This window comes from Trichechus manatus, unplaced genomic scaffold (genome assembly GCF_000243295.1).
Source record: "Trichechus manatus latirostris isolate Lorelei unplaced genomic scaffold, TriManLat1.0 scaffold00050, whole genome shotgun sequence".
In the NCBI taxonomy this organism is placed as follows: domain Eukaryota; kingdom Metazoa; phylum Chordata; class Mammalia; order Sirenia; family Trichechidae; genus Trichechus; species Trichechus manatus.
Window position 1 is genome coordinate 935,803 of NW_004443986.1, and position 20,109 is coordinate 955,911.

Below are 20,109 nucleotides of genomic sequence, written 5' to 3' on the forward strand. Positions count from 1 at the left end.
ATTGACTCTCCTTTGTAGATGACTTTTCATTTTTCCCTAGCTGCTCTTAGAATTCTCTCTTTATCTTTGGCTTTGGCACGTTTGATTATAATATGTCTTGGTGACTTTCTTTTGGGATCTACCTTGTGTGGGGTTCGATAAGAATCTTGGATAGATATCTTGTCATCTTTCACGGTATCACGGAAGTTTTCTGCCATCAAATCTTCAATAATTCTCTCTGTATTCTCTGTTATCCCCCCATTCTGGTACTCCAATCACTCGTAGGTTATTCCTCTTGATAGAGTACCACATAATTCTTAGGGTGTCTTCATTTTTTTCAATCCTTTAATCTGATTTTTCCTCAAATAAATTGGTGTCCAGTGCTTTATCTTCAATCTCACTAATTCTGACTTACATTGCCTCAATTCTGCTCCTATGAGTTTCTATTGAGTTGTCTAACTCTGAAATTTTATTGTTAATCTTCTGGATTTCTGATTGCTGTCTCTCTATGGATTCTTGCAGCCTGTTAAATTTTTCATTATGCTGTTCTATAATCTTTTTAATTTCCTCTATTGTGAGTTCTGCATTTTGCTTAATTTCCTTCCTAATTTCTTGAAGAGTTCTGTATATTAATCTTTTGTATTCTGCCTTGGGTAATTCTAATAAATTTTCCTCCTCTGGAAAATTTCTAGTTTCTTTACTTTGGGAGCTTACTGAAGCCATCATGGATTGCCTCTTTATGTGATTTGATATTGACTGTTGTCTCCGAGCTATCAATAAGTTATATTTATTTTATGTTTGCTTACTGTGTCCTAGCTTCTGGTTTTGTTTTGATATGCCCAAGTTGGCTGCTCATATGAGCTAGTTTGATTATTGGCACCTATGAAGCTCTAATGTCCTGTCACCAGGTGGTTAGATCTATTACGAGGTATGTGAGCTCAGGACTCTGTCCACTCCTGATTCAGCTCAGTTGCCCAGGTAGATAGCCACCAAGTGTGTGGTGTAGGCTCTCACAGTCCTATATAGGCATAGGTGATTGGTGTAGGCACAGACATCTGGCTTCAGCAGGGGGACACACTCTGAGCAAGGCAGGGGGCTGATGTCCCCCCCCAACTGTCCAGGTGGAAGGCATGCCCCTGTTCCCCAGAGCTCGTGGGTGGGTGGGTTTTGCAGCCAGACTATGAGTACCTAGTGCTGTTGGCTGTAAGGACTGGGGATCACCACTTATCCATGGGCCCCTCTCGCAGGTGGCTAGGTGGCGTGGGTGGAGCTACCAGTCTTCAGGCGCCTGATGTGGGTAGGTGAAGACATTGTTTAATGGGCGGAGCAGTGTCAAATGTCAAGATCCTGCCACCTTACAGCTGAAGTAGTTGAAGTTAGAGTTCCAGTATATACCCTGTTGTACTGTGGTAATGAGGGCCTACACTGATGAGACGGGCCCACACAAGTATATGCAGGGGGAAGGCACTCAAAGTCTGTGGATCTGTTATGCCTGTGCCTAGGCAAAGGAGCTGTACCTACGCTGGGTTCCTGGCTTAGAGGAGCCAACGGTTTATTTTTTCCCGTTTGTTAATTTGTTCCTTCTCCGAGGCAGGGAAAATGGCTCCGGGCATGTGACGGATCCTACTTTCAGCCCAGGGGTTGTGGCAATTGCTGAAGCCAGGCTGGGACCCAGTGCAGAGCAGGGAGCAGGGACATAAATGGAAGAGAGGTTTTTCCTTAAGGGGGGTGTTTTTTATCCGCACAGTAAGCTGTTCACAAGAACTTATCTTTCGTGGAGGGCTGCTTCTCACTGTTTCTGGGTGGCCATGTAGATTCTCTGGTGCTGGGTCTCTCCCAGTGTGGAAAACGTGCCTCCCAAGGACGGCTACTTGCCTGCCTCACCACTCACCCCCAAGCTGATCAGGCCTGAAGGGCTCAGGCTTTTGCCAGGTCAGATCTGGCAACTCCTTGCTGCTTCTGAACCACCTCTCCCTCCCCCTGCCACTCCCTCTGGTTCCTCAACTCTGCCTTTGATGTTCAGGGCTCCCAGATTGCCATACATAATCGAGTCACTTGTTTTTTCAGGTCTTTGTTGTAAGAGGGTCCACCAGAAGAGTCTGACTACTCCCCCATCTTGGCCCTGCCTCACATCTTTGTTTTTTAACACTTTAAAGAGGCCTTTTGCAGCAGATTTTCCCAAATGCAATGCATCTTTTGATTTCTCGACTGCTGCATCTGTGGGTGTTCTTTGTGGATCCAAGTAAAATGAAATCCTGACAACTTCAATGTTTTCTCCCTTTATCATGATGTTGCTTATTGGTTCTGTTGTGAGGATTTTTGTTTTCTTTATGTTGAGGTGTAATCCATAATGAAGGCTATGGTCTTTAATCTTCATCAGTAAGTGCTTTAAGACTTCTTCCCTTTCAGCAAGCAAGGTTGTGTCATCTACATATCATAGATTGTTAATGAGTCTTCCTCCAATCCTGATATAGTTCAGCTTCTTGGATTATTTGCTTAGCATACAGATTGAATAAGTACAGTGAAAGGATACAACCCCGACATATATCTTTCCCGATTTTAAAACATGCAGTTTCCTCCACTGGTCTCATCCCTTCGGAAGCAAGGGAGAATGAAGAGAACAGGATACAAGGAAAAGTTTAGTCTGAAGGACTAATGGACCACAGCTACCAAGGCCTCCATAAGACTGAGTCCAGTACAGCTAGATGGTGCCCAGCTACCACCACTGACTGCTCTGTCCGGGATCACAACAGAGGGTTCTGGACAGAGCTGGAGAAGGATGTACAACATAATTCTAACTCATAAAAAAATACCAGATTTACTGCCTGACAGGGACTGGAGAAACCCCAAGAGGATTGCCCCTGGACACCCTTTTAGCTCAGTGGTGAAGTCATTTCCGAGGTTCACCGTTCAGCCGGGGAGTGGACAGCCCCATAAAACCAAATGGGACTAATGAGGCACAGCAGTCCAGGGACAAGGTCCAGAAGGCAGAAGGGGACAGGAAAGCTGGTGATAGGGAACCCAAGGTTGAGTAAGGATAGTGTTGATGTGTTGTGAGGTTGCTAACCATTGTCATAGGGCAACACGTGTACTAGCTGTTAAATGAGAAACTATTTTGTTCTGTAAGCCTTCATCTAAAGTGAGAATAGCAGCCCAACTGGAAGAGTGTAGTCGATGTCACTGAACTGTGCATGTAGAAATTTTTGAAATGGTATATCTTTGGATATGCATATTTTCACCAAAAAAAAAAAAAAAAGGCTGAGAAGGAAGAGGGTTGACGTGTTGTGGGGTTGTTAACCAATGTCATAAAACAATATGTGTACTACTGTTTCATGAGAAACTATTTGTTCTGTAAGTCTTCACCTGAAGTACAATAAAAAAAAAAAAAAAAAAAAGACATGCAGTATCCCCTTGTTGTGTTGAACTACTGCCTCTTGGTCTATGTACAGGTTTCACATGAGCACAATTAATTAAATGTTCTCAAATTCCCATTCTTCTCAATGTTATCCATAATTTGTTATGATCTACACAGTCAAATGCCTTTGTATGGTCAATAAAACACAGGTAAATGTCTTTCTGATATTCTCTGCTTTCAGCCAAGATCCATCTAACACCAGTAGTGATATCCCTCATTCCACATCCTCTTGGGAATGTAACTTGAAATTCTGGCAGCTATCTATTGATGTACTGCTGCAACTGTTTTTGAATTGTATTCAGCATAATTTTACTTGCATGTGATATTAATGATATTATTAGATAACTTCTTCTTTCCATTGTATGGCCTTCTTTGGAATGGGCACGAATATAGAGTCTATCAGTGGGTTGACCAAGTAGCTGTCTTCCAAATTTCTTGTCATAGATGAGCGAGCACTTCCACAGTTGCATCCATTTGTCGAAATATCTCAGTTGGTATTCCATCAATTCCTGAAGCCTTGTTTTTGCCAATGCCTTCAATGCAGCTTGGATTTCTTCCTTCAGTACCATTGGTTTCTGATCATATGCTACCTCCTAAAATGACCAAATGTCAACCAATTCTTTTTGGTACAGCAACTCTATGTATTCACTCCATCTTCTTTGGATGCTTCCTGCATCGTTCAACTTTTTGCACATAGAATCCTTCAATATTGCAACTGAAAGCTTGAATTTTTTCTTCACTTCTTTGAGCATGAGAAATGCCCAGCGTGCTCTTCCCTTTTGGCTTTCTAACTCCAGATGTTTGCATGTTTCACTGCAATATTTTACTTTGTCTTCTCAAGCCACCCTTTGAAATCTTCTGTTCAGTTCTTCTACTTCATCATTTCTTCCATTCGCTTTAGCTACTCTACTTTGAAGAGCAACTTTTCAGAGTCTCTTCTGACATCGCTTTTGGTTTTTTCTTTCTTTCCTGTCTTTTTAATGACCTTTTGCTTTTTTCATGTGTGATGTACTTGATGTCATTCCACAATTAAGATCTTCGGTCATTAGTGTTCAATGTGTCAAATTTATTCCTGAGATGGTCTCTAAATTCAGTGGGATATACTCAAGGTTGTCCTTTGGCTCTCGTTGGCTTGTTTTAATTTTCTTCAGCTTCAACTTGAATTTGCATATGAGTAATTGATGTTCTGTTCTGCAGTTGGCCCCAACCTTGTTCTGACTGATGATATTGGGCTTCTCCATTGTCTCTGTCCACAGAGGTAGTCGATTTAATTCCTGTATATTCTGTCTGGGGAGGTCTATGTGTATAGTCACTGTTTATGTTTTTGAAAAAAGGTATTTGCAATGAATACATCATTGGTCTTGCAAAATTCTATCATGTGATCTCCTACATTGTATCTATCACCAAGATCATATTTTCAACTATTGATCTTCCTTCATTTCCAGTTTTCATATTCCAATCACCAGTAATTATCAATGTATCTTGATTGCATTTTTTATCAATTCCAGACTGCAGAATGCAGAAGTGGGTAAAAATCTTCAATTTCTTCATCTTTGGAATTAGTGGTTGGTGCTTAAATTTGAATATAGTCATATGAATTGGTCTTCCTTTTAGGCATATGGCTATTATCCTATTACCAACAGGGTTGTATTTCAGGATATATCCTGAAATGTTCTTTTTGATGATGAAAGTGATGCCGATCCTCTTCAGTTTGTCATTGCCGGCATAGTAGACCATAGGATTTTCCAATTTAAAATGGCCAATACCAGTCCATTTCAGCTCACTAATGCCTAGAATATGGATCTTCAAGCGTTCCATTTCATTTAACAACTTCCAATTTTCCTTGATTCATACTTTGTACATTCCACTCATACTAAATATATATACACAGTTTTATCATATTGAATGGGAATTCCAGAACACTTAATTGTGTATCATACCCATACTAAATACATATACACAAGTATACCTGTAAATAAGTATGCACATATGTATATAACGCATGTATATATTTAATAACTTGCAAAAACTTTCAGATTGACAGACTTCCTACCAATATGAGTTTAAATGGAGGTAACATTCATACATAATTAATCTAGCCAGAATATCACCCTGCCAATCAACTCTAAGACTGACATCTTGATAAATTAAGAAAGATTTTTTTTAAACACTCTACTGAGCTATCTTCACATACTTGTGCTGATAGCTGGACACATGCCCCTCTAAGAGCATAAAAGTAACAAAATACAAAAGCTTCTAAAATTTGGATTTTAAAAAATCATACCTGCAGGCCTTGCCCATCCACAGTAACAGAATTGGCTCTTTGCATTTTGCTCCTGTCGGTCACTTTGTTGGGTTGTTGGGAACCACCCTTTTCCTTTTTCACTGTTGCTTGTCTTTCCTATAAGGAAAATAAAACCTTTTATAAAAATGTTGAGTTTTTTAATAAGTCAACATTTTGAAAGGGCAACTAGTGGAAGAGCTTTTCATGACTACAAACTTGGGCCCAACTTCTCAATTTCAAGTTTCTTGTGAATAATATGAGTGTTGCTTCTTTTAGCCCAGCTACTTGACTCATTATATATAATAGCTGCATGATCAAAATATTGGTTAAAGACATGATGTGATAGAAAACCTAATTGTATTATCCCTATGTGCTCAATTACGGGTCTTTATTAAAACTTATTAAAGATCACCTGAAGTTGATTATAGTCATAAGCAGTGGTACAGATAAAGAGTACCAGATTATAATTTAAAGGATTAACAACTGAGTACTAAAAAGAGTGCTTATAAACACATGCAGTACTGAAAATGAATACTAACTACCTGAAGGAGTGTTAAGCTACTATTTATATCAGGGATGGTATATAGCTTAAAACTCACACCAACCCTGCTAATTCCTCCATTTCCCATACTGGAAAAATTCCTTTTAGGAATTGTTTGCTCCTGGTTTCTATTTCCTATCCTCTCACTCTCTCTTCAGCCCAACCCAATCAACTTTTATAACCATTACTCCACCAAATCAGTTTTTATTAAAATCACTACCAACTTCTGATTGCTGCATCGAATGGGCAGTCTTCATTTTCTCAACTTTTAAGCAGCATTTGACAGACTTGGCCTCTTTTTCCCTTTTCAACACTTGCCTCACTTCACTTCCAGGACACTTCTTTCTCTCAGTTCTCATCCTACTTACTGCTTCCTCAAGGTCTCTTTCTTATTCTTTCTCCTTCAGTTTTACAATCTATAAAGCTTGGCTTCTTCCTTGGACCTCTAATCTTCACTACCTACACTTAGTCTTTAGGTGCATGTCATTCAATTCCAAGACTTTAAATTTCAATTTTATGATGAGAACTTCTAATTTATATCGCCTGTTCAGACTTCTCCCTGGAACCTTGACTTCTGTGCATAAAAGCCTTTTGTATTTCTCCACGTGAGTGTCTAAAGCACATATCAAACCTAAAATATCCCAAACATTTATTTTTTAATTTCTGCTCATATCTCTCCAAAGTAAATTCTAAACAGGACCATTATTCACCCTTGCCATCATTATCTAGTTCAAACCACTATCATCTTTTTGACTAGGTTATTGTATCATCACCTAACTGATCAACATGCATCCATCTCTATCTCTCTACAGTCAATTGTTTATACAACAGCCATAGCAATGTGATAAATGGCTCTCATCTCATTCAGACAAAAATCCAAATTCCTTTCCAAGACCTACAAGGACCAACAAAATCTGGTGCCATTATCCTTCCATCCTCATCTATTATCATACCCATCCCTTTCACTCCATTACTGCTGCACCAGTTACTTCACTGTTCCTTGATCACAGCTATGCTCTATCAATGTTTTTTCAATCACTTTGCAGTCGCTGGAATACTTTCCCCAGTATATTTGTCAGGCTTGCTCCTTACTTACTTCAGTCCCCTCTAATAGACAGGCTTCTCTATTCCCTTTAGCCTCTTTTTTTAAATTCATAATTTTTACTATTATCTGAAGTCATCTGATTCATTTGTTTATTGCTGGTCTCTCCCACTTTAATGTAAGCTCCCTGCTAAACATCCAACCCTAGACCAATGCCTGAATGAGGTCAGTACTAATGAATGAATCTTAACATTACAAAAACTTTTAAAAAAAAAAATGCTTGCAATATTGTGTTGAGAAGGATTCATGGACCCAGTCTAGGCTCAGTTGGGGGGGGGGGGCGGAGAGAATAATTGTCCTGAAAGATTAGCAATGTCTGCCATGTGTGCTCCAGTGGAGAGTAGATTGACTGCTACATATTTTTTATCACTGATTCAGATATACACTTCCTAGGCCCTTTGTATATAAGGAGGAGCCCATAGTGATTGAGCTCGACTGCTAACCAAAATGTTGGCAGTACGAATCCACCAGCCACTACTTGGAAACCCTATGAGGCAGTTCCATTTGATGGCAATGAGTTTGTTTTTTTGTCTGTTTTTTTTTTTTTAATATATATCTAAGGAGCCCTGGTGGCACAGTGGTTAAGCACTGAGCTGCTAACCAAAAGTTAAGCGATTCAAACACACGAGCCACATCACAGGAGAAAGATGTGCCAATCTGCTTTTATAAAGATGTTAGCCTTGGAAACTCCCTGGGTTAGTTCTACTCTGTCCTGCAGGTTCACTATAATCAAAATCAACTCAATGCACACAATAATAGGCTCTATATTTTCTTTTTTAGGGTATATTTTTAGTTTCTGGTTTTTGTAATGATACTTTTCAGTGGCCTTAAAAAGTACACCTCTTTTTAAGTATATCAAAGGAAGATGGATCAGAAAGCTTCTCTGGACAAAATAAATGTTAATCAGTATAGTTCATTTATCTTGCAATTTTGTGATGCAAAATCATTATGTTTTTCGAGTGACTGAAAATAGAAGGTGTAATAGGGCTCCTCAAATTCAAATTCTTTGGAAAATAATCTGCTTTCATAAAAGCATAATTTCAGGCAAAAATATTGATATTTTAAAATAAAGCTCCTCATTTCCTAGCTTACAAATTACAATTTTTTCCAAAGATAATTAATAGTATAATGCATAAAACAAGTGAATTATAGAATGAGTTTTGAGTCAGAAAATGTGAATTGTATCTCATCTCTGCCACTTTATATTCCATGTCCTTAGAGAGCTTACTCTTTGGCAAAATGGAGGCAGTAATACCTACTTGCCAGAGTTGTGTAAGGTTTAATAGGAAGTATGTAAAATCCTTCACATTGTGCCTATATTAGAATGTATGTGAAATACATTAAAATTATAATTATGAATAATGTACAATAGGTGGGGTTCTCCATTTGGTTTCCCATTAATATACTATTAGGCAAAGTGTTTATTATATTTCCAGATGCATATATATTTCACTAGTTACATATTAGGCGTCTATTGAAATAAGTAAAAACAATGTTTATGTCTGAAAATGCTTAGCTTAGGTTGGGAGTCTCTAGGTAGTGCAAATGGTTACGCCCTGAACTACTAACAGGAAGTTTGGTAGTTCAAACCCACCCAGAGTCAATCTGCTTCCGAAAGGTCAAAGCCATGAAAACTCTATGGAGCAGCTCTACTCTGTATGGGTGTGGTCGCCTTGAGTCCGCGTTGACTTGAAGGCAACTAACAACAACGGCAACAGCTTGTGTTGAGAACTCTAAAATGTAATATTGTTGGTGAGTATGGGAGGAATTTATTTCAGGGTTCTTGCATGCAGGTAAACAGATCATGGTACCAATATTTTGTAAAAATGTACAATTGAAAGATGTATTTTATTACAATTATTCTGTCAAACAGTTTAATTGCTATTAGCATTTAGTTTCTAAAGTGCTTATATTAGAAGAATTAAATAAAATTTAAGTTGTTTAGTCACATTGGAATTACATATTTATGACCAGATTATTCATATATTTATTTAATACTGGGAATTTAAAATATCTAAGTTTATGTCTATAAAGTGATATGAATAATCTGTTGCATGTGATAGTTAATTTTATGTGTCAACTTGGCTAGGTTATAGTGGCCAGTTGTTTGGTCAAACACTAGTCTAGATACGCTTATGAAGTAGTTATATGTGTTTAAATCAGTTGGTCTAAGTAAAGCAGATTGCCCTCCATAATGTGGGTGAGTCCCAGCCAATCAGTTTAAGGCCTTAAGAGCAAAAAGGGAGTTTTCCCTATGGTGTATTCTGCCTCCAGACTATAAATAGACATCTTGCCAGAAGTCCTCCACTCTTCTTTTCCTGTTGCCTGACTTACAGATTTTGGGACACAAGACTGCAGGTATCTTCAGCATGTTGCCTGACCTACACATTTAAGACTGTGCAGCCCCCACAATCATGTGAGCCAATTGCTTAAACAAATGAAAAAAAATAAAAACTTGTGCTCTGTGTTTATGTATCAGTCTACCTTACCGGTTCTGTTTCTCTAGAGAACCCTGACTAAGATGTAACATCCAGGCGTCTACATTTTTATTCTTGGCTGTGCATATAGGTTAGGAAAATTTCAGTGTGGTAAGAACCTCCCATAGCCAATAGCAGTTGATTAAGTGAGCTGATATCTCTCTAGGGAATCATCCTTCTGAGTAAGCTGTGGAGTGTACTACAGGAATGCTTTAAAACAAGAAGATATAAAAAATAAATACAATCATGTGTCACTTAACGTCCAAGATACATTCTGTGAAATAGGACGTTATGTGATTTGGACATTGTGCAAACACCATATTATGGATGAAGGTCCTTTCAGGCATTTGCTTCTAGAATAAGGAGGTTTCATCCATATTAAAAATTTGCTGGGGCAAATAACCTCCCTCCACAATTAATTTACCTAAAGTTTCAAAAATTCTTCTACTTGCCTTCGCACCAGCACTCACAGACTCACCACTCACTTTCATATTATGCAGGGAAAAACGTTGTTTGAAGTGCTTGAACCACCCGGAGCTGGCACTAAAATTGATTTGTCGTCTGGTCCTGCATTTTCTTTAAGAATCTTGAACAAGCTTCATGCCTTAGTAGTGACTGTCAACATGCTGAGAAGGATTTGCTTTTGCGTTTGGTCCTCAATCTACGTCATTAGCAATTTCTCCATATCTGCTATAGGTCCCTCTCACATTTTGGTTAGCCTTGCAGTTTTCAGTGGAGCCTATCCTTTAACAGCTTGAACAATTTTTTCTTTGTTTTTGAGGATCATCATGATTGTTTAGTGCAGCCTGACAAAATCTGTTAAGTCCCGTTCTCCGATCGGGATTTCTGAAATCTATAACAACTTTATGGGACCACAGACGTATAAGCGGTCCGGACATTGCCTGAAAGGCCATTATGCGACATATGACTGTATAACTTTTAAAATCCTAAACTGAGATTTTACTTGATTAGATTCTAATTTTGAAATCTAGGATTATGAGAAAGAGGCATATAGCAAGTTAACAAAAAAATTCATTAATAGATCCATCTGTATGTATAGTTTATTATATAATCTATTAACACTAAAATTGAAAACATTTGTTTCAATACACACATGCCAAGAAAACCAAATAATTTCACTGTTTTAGGAAAAATGCCTAGTAGAATTTACGGAATTAATCAAAACTGAACATTTAAAAGTAGGGGACACATAATATTTAAATTTTTTCCCAGGACTTTCTTGTTATTGTAGTCATTCGCTTTATGTTTATTTCTAAATCATATATAAGTTTCTCTGAGATAGTCCCTATATTTTATTTAAGCAGCACAAACTAACAAAAGAGTAGTTGGAATCTATTCCTACTTCCACTGAGAAAATCTTTTCCTTCTTTCCCTTATGAGAGAGAGGGAGGGGAAACAATTGCATCCCTGAAAAACCTGCTGTCCCCCAGGATTTCCCTAGCTTATGTTTAGTGTGGAGCCCTGGTGGCGCAGTGGTTAAGAGCTTAGGCTGCTAACCAAACAGTCAATTTGGTCAGGTTGGTCAATCCACCGAACACTCCTTGGACACCCTATGCTGCAGTTCTACTCTGTCCTATAGGGTCACTATGAGTCAGAATCAACTGGACGACAATGGGTTTGTTTTGTTTTTTATGTTTGGGGTGAGAGAGTTCTACTCTGTCCTACAGGGTCGCTATGAGTCAGAATCAACTGGACGGCAATGGGTTTGTTTTGTTTTTTATGTTTGGGGTGAGAGAGTTCTACTCTGTCCTACAGGGTCACTATGAGTCAGAATCAACTGGACGGCAATGGGTTTGTTTTGTTTTTTATGTTTGGGGTGAGAGAGTTCTACTCTGTCCTACAGGGTCACTATGAGTCAGAATCAACTCAACAGCAACAGGTTTGGTTGGTTTGGGTTTGGCAGAGCTCTTTTATATTGAAGAAAATTAATCCCAATACTGAAATTATTAAAAAGTTTCAGGAGGAGCCCACCAAACTACTTTTGCATCATTATTCAGGATAAAATTATTCTCTGAAAATAGGGGGCACAGTTCACCACTTCACGTTCAGTCTCTGAGTTTTTGGGCTCTACACCACAAAAGAAATGATTTTGTGATAATGAAGGCAAATTTCTTTCAGTCAGATAAATTATTCTAGATATAAAAAGGCTGAGAAAATTATTGTTTGAATCAATAGAAATTATTCAAACACTGAAAGGAGCTACTGTTACAAAAAAGCATAAAAGATTATAGAATATATAACTATAAAATATAAAATACAGTTATTGATATTTCAGCATTTTCAAATATTAACCACTGTGTTTGCTATGCAGAGATGTTAAATAGAGAATTCAGTGTTTTGTGATCCTTACACTCCACAAATAGCACAACAGATCTTAACTGGGAAATATACTGTATTAGAATACCAGAATAATAATTATCATAATAAATGGAGAAGAAAAGCAAAAAGACCATCCACAGAAAACAGGAAGATAAAATAAATGAAATAAAAGGACCTCACTTTAAATATGTGCTCTAAAAAAGAAGTTTTCTTCTATATTATTCTGATTCTCAGACATAGAGTATTTGTACATTGCTGAAAACTGCTTTCCCAAAAGACATGTCTACCACAATGCTTAAGCCTGCTGTTATTGATCACTTGCAAACTACAAGCAGCAAGTGATGATTACCACAAGCACAGGGTTTTCTTCTTTTTGTCCGACCTCAGCATGAGAGACAGGCAGCAGCAAAGCGTCTTGATTGGTACAAAGGCACAAAGGCGAGTGCTTTGCTATGTGCAGCAGCCTTCACTGGAATCTTGGAATTTCCTTTCTTTGCTACTGCCTGACTTGCCCCAGAGAGACTTAGCCCTTCCTGTCAGTACAACTTGGCCACAAGAATTTCCCAGAAACCTAAAATTTTAAGCCAAGGTATCACATATATATTTATAGTATTGAAGATCTCCCTGAAGCAGAAGTGTCACCTCACTTATTGGGACTTACAAAGGTTAAAAACTCTGAGAAACCAACTTACGGACAGATGCAATGCTTCACCTTTAATTGCTGTGGACTTACTGTAAGGAGATCTGGTGGCGCAGTGGTTAAGCAGTGGCTGCTAACGGAAAGGTTGACGACTCGAACCTGTCAGTCTTTCCGCAAAAGAAAGAGACGGCAGTCTGCTTCCACAAACATTTACAGCCTTGGAAACCCTATGAGGCAGTTCTACTCTGTCTTATAGGGTCACTATGAGTTGGAATTCACGCGGCAGCAATGAATTTGTTTTTTTTTTGATTTACTGTGGGATTTGAACATTTTACTGGTTGAGGGAAACAAATGACTTTCATAAATGCCAAAAGTTCTAAATTTACTAGAATTCCTTGGAAATTGCAGCAAAATTTATTACTGCTGGGTAGCAAACTAGTCTTAATTTTTTTAATAAAGTTTTAAAACATAAATGATTATTATACAGTATAAAAATTTCATATTTTAAATTCAGTTAAATAAGTGCATATTTAAAAAACAAATAAACAAAAATAGCTTTGAGCAATGGAAAAAGAAGGGGCTTGGAGGCCAAATTTTAGCTTCATCTCTCATTTGCTGTGTAAGTTTGGCAAGTTATATACCATCTCTAAGTCATCCTTTATTTCATTTCTAAAATAGGAAGAAGTTTCCATGTGATGATTAGTTGAGAAAATGTAGATAAACGTTCTGGCATAAAATAGTCACTCAGTAAACGGCAATATTTTTTTAAGTATAAATAATTAAAATTTTAAATTTTATTACTTGCTAAAGTACAGATATGCAGCTTAAATAGCAGTAGTACATTGGTGTTGCAAAAAAGTACTTTATTTACCTATGTGTCTACAAGGTCGGCAAAACTGGGGGATAATCACTGTGATGATTTGGGTGGGGCTTGCTGAGGGGAGATGAGGGGAAGGCGCTAAGTAGACAACATGAAACGTCACCCTTAAAGTACCTGGAGGTGCTACTCACTCCATAAACTTGAAGGCATAATTTGCGATTTGGTCCACAAGTTCTGATTTTCACATATCACACATGATATGTATATTCTCTCCTATGGTAATTTCATACTAGTATAAATGACTTACAAGATTTATGCTCAAGAAATCCTTTTTGGAAGGAATAAAGTTTAGGGATGAGAAGGCCTATGCCAAAATAATTTAATTTTGGCTGCACACTAGCATATGGCAGTGCCACTATAAAATCATTTTTTAATTCTATTTTAAAAAAAGTAATTATTTACTAAAGGAATCTTTGTAACCAACCTCAACTGAATTCCCAGTCCATTCTGTTTATAAATCGTACTTGACCAATGCCCATGGTAAACTGAAATCTATAAGCCAAGGGAAACTCTCTTCTATGCCCACTTTAATCTCTTTCTGCCAGTTGGGCTGACTCCATATGAGTGACTACTATATAGTCCCTGATCTTTTTAAGCCGTTTCCACTTATTCTTATAACTGTGTAATTTAATTATTGCCCAAACCATTGAATAGTGAGTGAAGAAAGAAAAGTGTTGTTTCTATGAAAAATAACTTGCATGCTTTAGAAAGATATAATAAAGGTAAGCTATAATGATCATATAAATTAAAGGTTTGTGTATATATAAGTCAGGAGTCCTAGCAAAGCTTGGCAGTTCAAAACCATCCAGAGGAACCTTGGAAGAAAGGTATGGCCATCTGCTTCTTAAAGATCACAGCCTTGAAAACCCTACAGAGCGCAGTTCTAGTCTGAAACACATGGAGATACCATGAGTTGCAATGAACTCGATGGCAACTGGTTTGTTTTTTTTATTTATATATCAGATAAGTTAGGTTTGGATACAATTGTAAAAACTTTTGGACTAAATAATAAATTAGGAGTATTTTTACACTTAAATTGCTTCACAGATGTACTTGAGTTCTGTTACACTTTAAAATAATTGAAACTGAAAATCATGAGTGATATGAGTATGGTTTATGCCACAAAAAAATATATGCCCTTTGCAATTACTGGACCTATCCTCAAAGAAAAGCCCTTGATCCTACCTCAGAAGTGCAGGCAATGAATGTACATTTACCTATTTCAAGTAAAGATATGTACTTATCTTTCTATATGCCCCCACACACACTTCAACAAAATTTTTCAGCAAATTCTAACAGAATTTTTCAAACAAGGAACAATGTCCTGATGGTGAAAAATAAAGCTTCTTGCCTGTGTGTGTGTGTGTGTGTGTGTGTGTGTGTGTGTGTGTGTGCATGTTCACTTATATATATTCATACATGAGCTTAAGGGAAATTTTGGAACAACACAGCTGAAGAAACTTATACAATGATTTGGGGGAATAGCGAAAAGTTTAAGTTGATGTAAATCAATACATCTTGTCAGAAAAAGAAAGCACAATGTAGGACAACTATAAATATATATATACACACATACATGTATATCAGAAAAAAAATCCTTTTTTTAACAAAGGAGTATAGTACGAAAACAGCAATTTTGTTCTGTTTCTTCAAATTAAATGACACAAATTATATAGCTGAATATGGGAGATTTTCAGAGATAACAAGTCTAAAGAGAAAACTGAAAATCTCAAATGCACTGCTTATACTCACTTGTTGGACTATGATAGGGGAAAACAAAACACACACAAAGACCTGAAGACACGAAATTAATTCTCTTAGACTTAAATAATTAGATTAAATAATGTACCTTCTTAATACTTTTGTGTCTTGAGGGTGAAACTTAACATCTCTCTTTTATAATAGGAGACCTGGTGGCACAGTGGTTGATAGTTGGGCTGCTAACCAAAAGGTCGGCAGTTTGAATCCACCAGCTGCTCCTTGGAAACCTTATGGGGCAGTTCTACTCTGTCCTATAGGGTCGCTATGAGTCAGAATCGACTGACGGCAACATTTTTTTTTGGTCTTATAATAATTATGATAGTTACACTATCAACTGACTTAAAGTATATAAAGCAGCTTAATATTGCTCTTGGTCTAGAAAACTATTTCAGGTATATTTCCAGTATATTTTAAAGTAAGTCTCTAGTTATAAAGTTTTATTTTTTTGTTTGTTTTTTTTTTAATTCAATGAGGCTGTCTGCACTGATTAGATACTTTTTTTGGAGAGGGGTATACACATTTGCACAATTATATTATCCTCTAAATAAATTCATACCCTTAAGTACTAATCATATATTATAAACAATGTTTTTCCCCAACAAGCAGAATCAAATATAATTCTGGGGCATTTTCTTATGAAATATTAACAATTGAATAGGATATTTTCATAGAACAATATAGAAATTCTGTTCATTAAGGCAAAGGTAAAACTGACACTTTACCTGAAAATAAATGCTGTGGCAATGTCTACAGTTATTTTCAAAATAAAAGTCATTTATCCTGTGACCGTATTTTATTCCAATGACTTTCTATACAATGTCAGGTGCTAATAAACGATTGATGCAGATGTACTCTTTTTAAAGTGATGGGCACTTTTAAGTAAGAGAGTGTCTCCACATACTATCATTGAAAACTACATTTTGATGGCTTAAGGAATTGAATTGTTTTGGATTTTCTGGAACATATTTACATTTTAACATTAGAAATAAGAACAACAACATTTTTTCATACACTGGCAAAAATTTTGGAAATTAGCCTTTATTTTTCACTGTATACTTTGCATTACATAACTTCCTGTTTTCCTAGTGCTTTTCACAAATGTAGACTAGAAATATTTCAAGTCTGAAAATCTAAAGATTCCATTTCAGAATATTTAGAATATAGGGAAAAATAAAATATGAAAATTAACATTAATAGGTCACTGAGCCAACTCAAAATTTTCTTTATAGTTACTATATATAAAATGTGTAATGACCTACAATTGCAAACGTGAAAATCTTTTTCGCTTACGCACCTCAGGAACTGAGACTCCTGAAGTGGGCAGAGTCTGTTGAAAAAGAGAAGTTCATATTAAAGTTGAAAAAAAATCACCAATGAAGTTTTTAGATCACTACATTTCTGTGAAAGAAATAGACAAATTACAAACATATTTCCTTGGTATAATTTTTGTGCTTATTTGCATTGCATAAAATAATATATCTACCTTTTCACAAAATAAGGAATACTCTCATGCAGAGTGAGTTAGGTGGTGGATTTACTTTTCCAAAATACAATTTCATCTATTTAAAGTGCACTGATCAACATCCTTGGTCAGCTTCACAGATTTCTTTACAATAGTGATACATTACATTAGCATTTTCAAAGAATTCATCTCCACGTTGCATTATCCTTCATATCCCCCCTCGTGTTGCCATGGAGTTAATTCTGAGTCATAGAAATGCTACAGGACAGAGTAGAACTGCCTCATAGGGTTTTCTAGGCTGTAATCTCTATGGGAGCAGATAGCCAGGTCTTCCTCCCATGCTTCATAAGTCATCCCCACTAAATTTTTTAATTTGCTTCTTTAACAAGTCCGCTATTCCACTTTCCAGTCCAACTATCATTACTTCCTAAAAATACTCAGTGTCTTTTTGATATAGACATAGTTTATGATGTTGATTTTATTTGGTGATATTCTGAAAATGAAGAAAAATATTCAATTAAATGAGTAAAAAAAATAAATAAATTTGTAGCAAGATCTTACTTGAAAGTGATAATTAAAAAAAAGATAAGATTCAATATACTGAAGCTGGTCTTCATGATAGTTCTTCCTATATCATTATTCACAGATCTTAATACTGAAAGGTTGTGTGGCAAGATAATGCTTTTCAAATGATACTGTTATGGACTGAATAGTGTCCCCCCCAAAAAAATATGTAGACGTCCTAATCCCTGTAGCTATGAATGTGAACTTGCTTAGGGAAATAGGGTTTTTCTTTTGTTATCACTTGGATCAAACAAGGTTTACAGGAGCAGGGTAGGTCCTAGTCTTAATTCCTCCTGAGTGGTGTTTTATGAAAAGGAGGTGACACATAGCGGGAATATAGTTGCCATGTGACTATGGAGGCAGGTGGATCTATAAGCAGCAAAGGAACATCAAGGATTGTCAGCAGCCACAAGAAATAAGGAGAGAAGCCCACAGAAGGAATTGACAGGCTGAGATCCTGATTTGGACTTTTAGTCTTCAGAAATGTGAGAAATTAAGTTTGTCATCTTTAAAGTTAACCACTTTGTGGTATTTTGTTATGGCAGCCCTAGGAAACTAAGGCATTAACTAAGACAATAACCAACACTGTTCCCTAAAGATCTCTATTATCCACCCCACTTCCTTCTAGATCATCCACTGATACTGGAAAGGTTTTTTTTTTTTTTTAATGGCAGGAACAGAGAAAAAGGCTACTGAATTCCAAAAGTCTGCACCCTATGGGACTTAAAACATAAAACATAAATTTGGAAGAATACTTGACAAATTACACAGAATACTAGATAAAGATTCCCCGTGCAGGGGGAGTAGGAAAGTTGGATGAGGAATTTGGAATTCTTAGACATTTGTTCATCCCTGAAAAGGGGTGTACAGGTCAGTATGTTTCAGTTTCCTTACCAGGAACAAACTATGTGAGGGAGATTTCCAAGATGGGTCTGAGAAATCTGAGCACAAGATTATTTACTTCATTTCCCAGTAGAGCTTCAGGGAGGCTTCATTATCGAAAATAATAAATGGCTACATCTATGGAAGGTGAGGCGGTAGTCTCACAGACGCTCAGCACGGAGATGGTCTAGAAGAATCCAAAGTACTCAAAAGTGGCACAAAAGGAAAAGACCTCTAGGACAACCCTAGAGAAAAAACTAAGGCACCTAGGAATACAACTTTATATAGCAGATAGGTCCATAATATAAGTAGACAATACTGCAGCTCCAGATTCATAGGCACAAGAAATCATGAAGTCTAGGAGGATAACTTTGGTTTAATATCTTGTTGACAGGGAAATCCTATAGAAATAATGGTTGTCATTTCGAAGATGTACTGACAACAGGTTTGGTAGTGCTTTCTTTGGAAGCTTCCTTATTTCAGTTATATTCTTGACTTCTGAGTCAAACTCACTATACGTAACACCTGGGACAATAGGTGGTGAGCAAAATGTTTGGCTAGCTTCAATCCAGGCCAGCTCAAAGCTTTTTTTCAGTTACTAAGTTTCTCAATGATTCCACATTGATAGCATGAGGTTTGAGTAAATATTGCAAGATATGGATGCAGTCTTTCTTCTGTCGTTATTATAATATATAAATGATTGTTTCCCTCAAGTGTAGATCTCGTGTCTTAACCCAAGGTTCCTTATTCTATCTTATGCCATGGACCCAAGAAGTTCTCAGAGGCTCTCAAGAAGCCAAGTCAAGACACTCACCGAACAGCCTCCAGGGCATGAGTGACAGATACCTTTTGCCTTGTGAAGATCCTATGCCCACTGTACCTATGTCTGTATAGAGCAAGGCATTGGAAAGCCAATGAAAAGATTATAGTTATCAAAATTGTTCAGAATAACAACCAAATGTAATGTCAAATGGATGCTGGTAAATGCCTGCCCTGCCCAAAATAAATAAATAAACAAAAGTTACAAGATATTTTAGGGGCAATTAGGGACATGTGAATAGGGACAGAATAATGATTAATATTATGGGATTATTGTTAATTTTGTTAGGTGTGATAATAGCATTATCATTATGTAGAAAATTGTCCTTAATCTTAGAAGTATTTAAAATCTTAAAGTAATTAAAAGTGGATTGTAATACAACCTGTAATTTACTTTTAAATAGTTAGCTTAATAATATGTATATTTATATACATAATAATATATATATTTATATATATATAAAATGTATGTGTGTGGACACATATACATGTTGTATAACAAACCAAACCCATTGCTGTCATGTTGACTTCAACTCACAGTGACTCTACAGGGCAGAGTAGAATTGCCCCATAGGGTTTCCAAGGAGCAGCTAATGGATTTGAACAGCTGACCTTTTGGTTCTCAGCCAAGCTCTTAACCACTGTGCCACCAGAGCTCCATATGTTGTATATAGGTATATATATGTCTTGGAAGAAGTACAACCAGAATGCTCCTTAAAAGCAAGGATGGCAAGACTACGTCTCACATACTTTGGACACGTTATCAGAAGGGATCAGTCCCTGGAGAAGGACATCATGCTTGGTAAAGTAGAAGGTCAATAAAAAAGAGGAAGACCCTCAATGAGATGCATTGACACAGCGGCTGCAACAATGGGCTCAAGGATAGCAACGATTGGGAAGATGGCGCAGGACTGGGCAGTGTTTCGTTCTGTTGTACATAGGGTCACTATGAGTTGGAACTGA

At 37.0% G+C, this 20,109-nt stretch overlaps 1 protein-coding gene across 6 annotated transcripts in view; it reads right to left on the minus strand.

Annotated features, from left to right (window-relative positions):
- DGKB (diacylglycerol kinase beta) overlaps positions 1-20,109 on the minus strand; it is a 782,610-nt gene that overhangs the window by 485,432 nt on the left and 277,069 nt on the right. For 4 of the 6 annotated variants that reach the window (XM_004377414.2, XM_023732276.1, XM_004377413.2 and 1 more), the window contains 2 exons: positions 16,714-16,746; positions 5,679-5,795 (listed from right to left, as the gene is read on the minus strand). In XM_004377414.2, the coding sequence (XP_004377471.1) occupies positions 5,679-5,795; positions 16,714-16,746 (150 nt within the window). The remainder of the gene's footprint in view (positions 1-5,678; positions 5,796-16,713; positions 16,747-20,109) is intronic. The other 2 variants (XM_004377415.2, XM_023732275.1) reach the window with 1 other exon arrangement.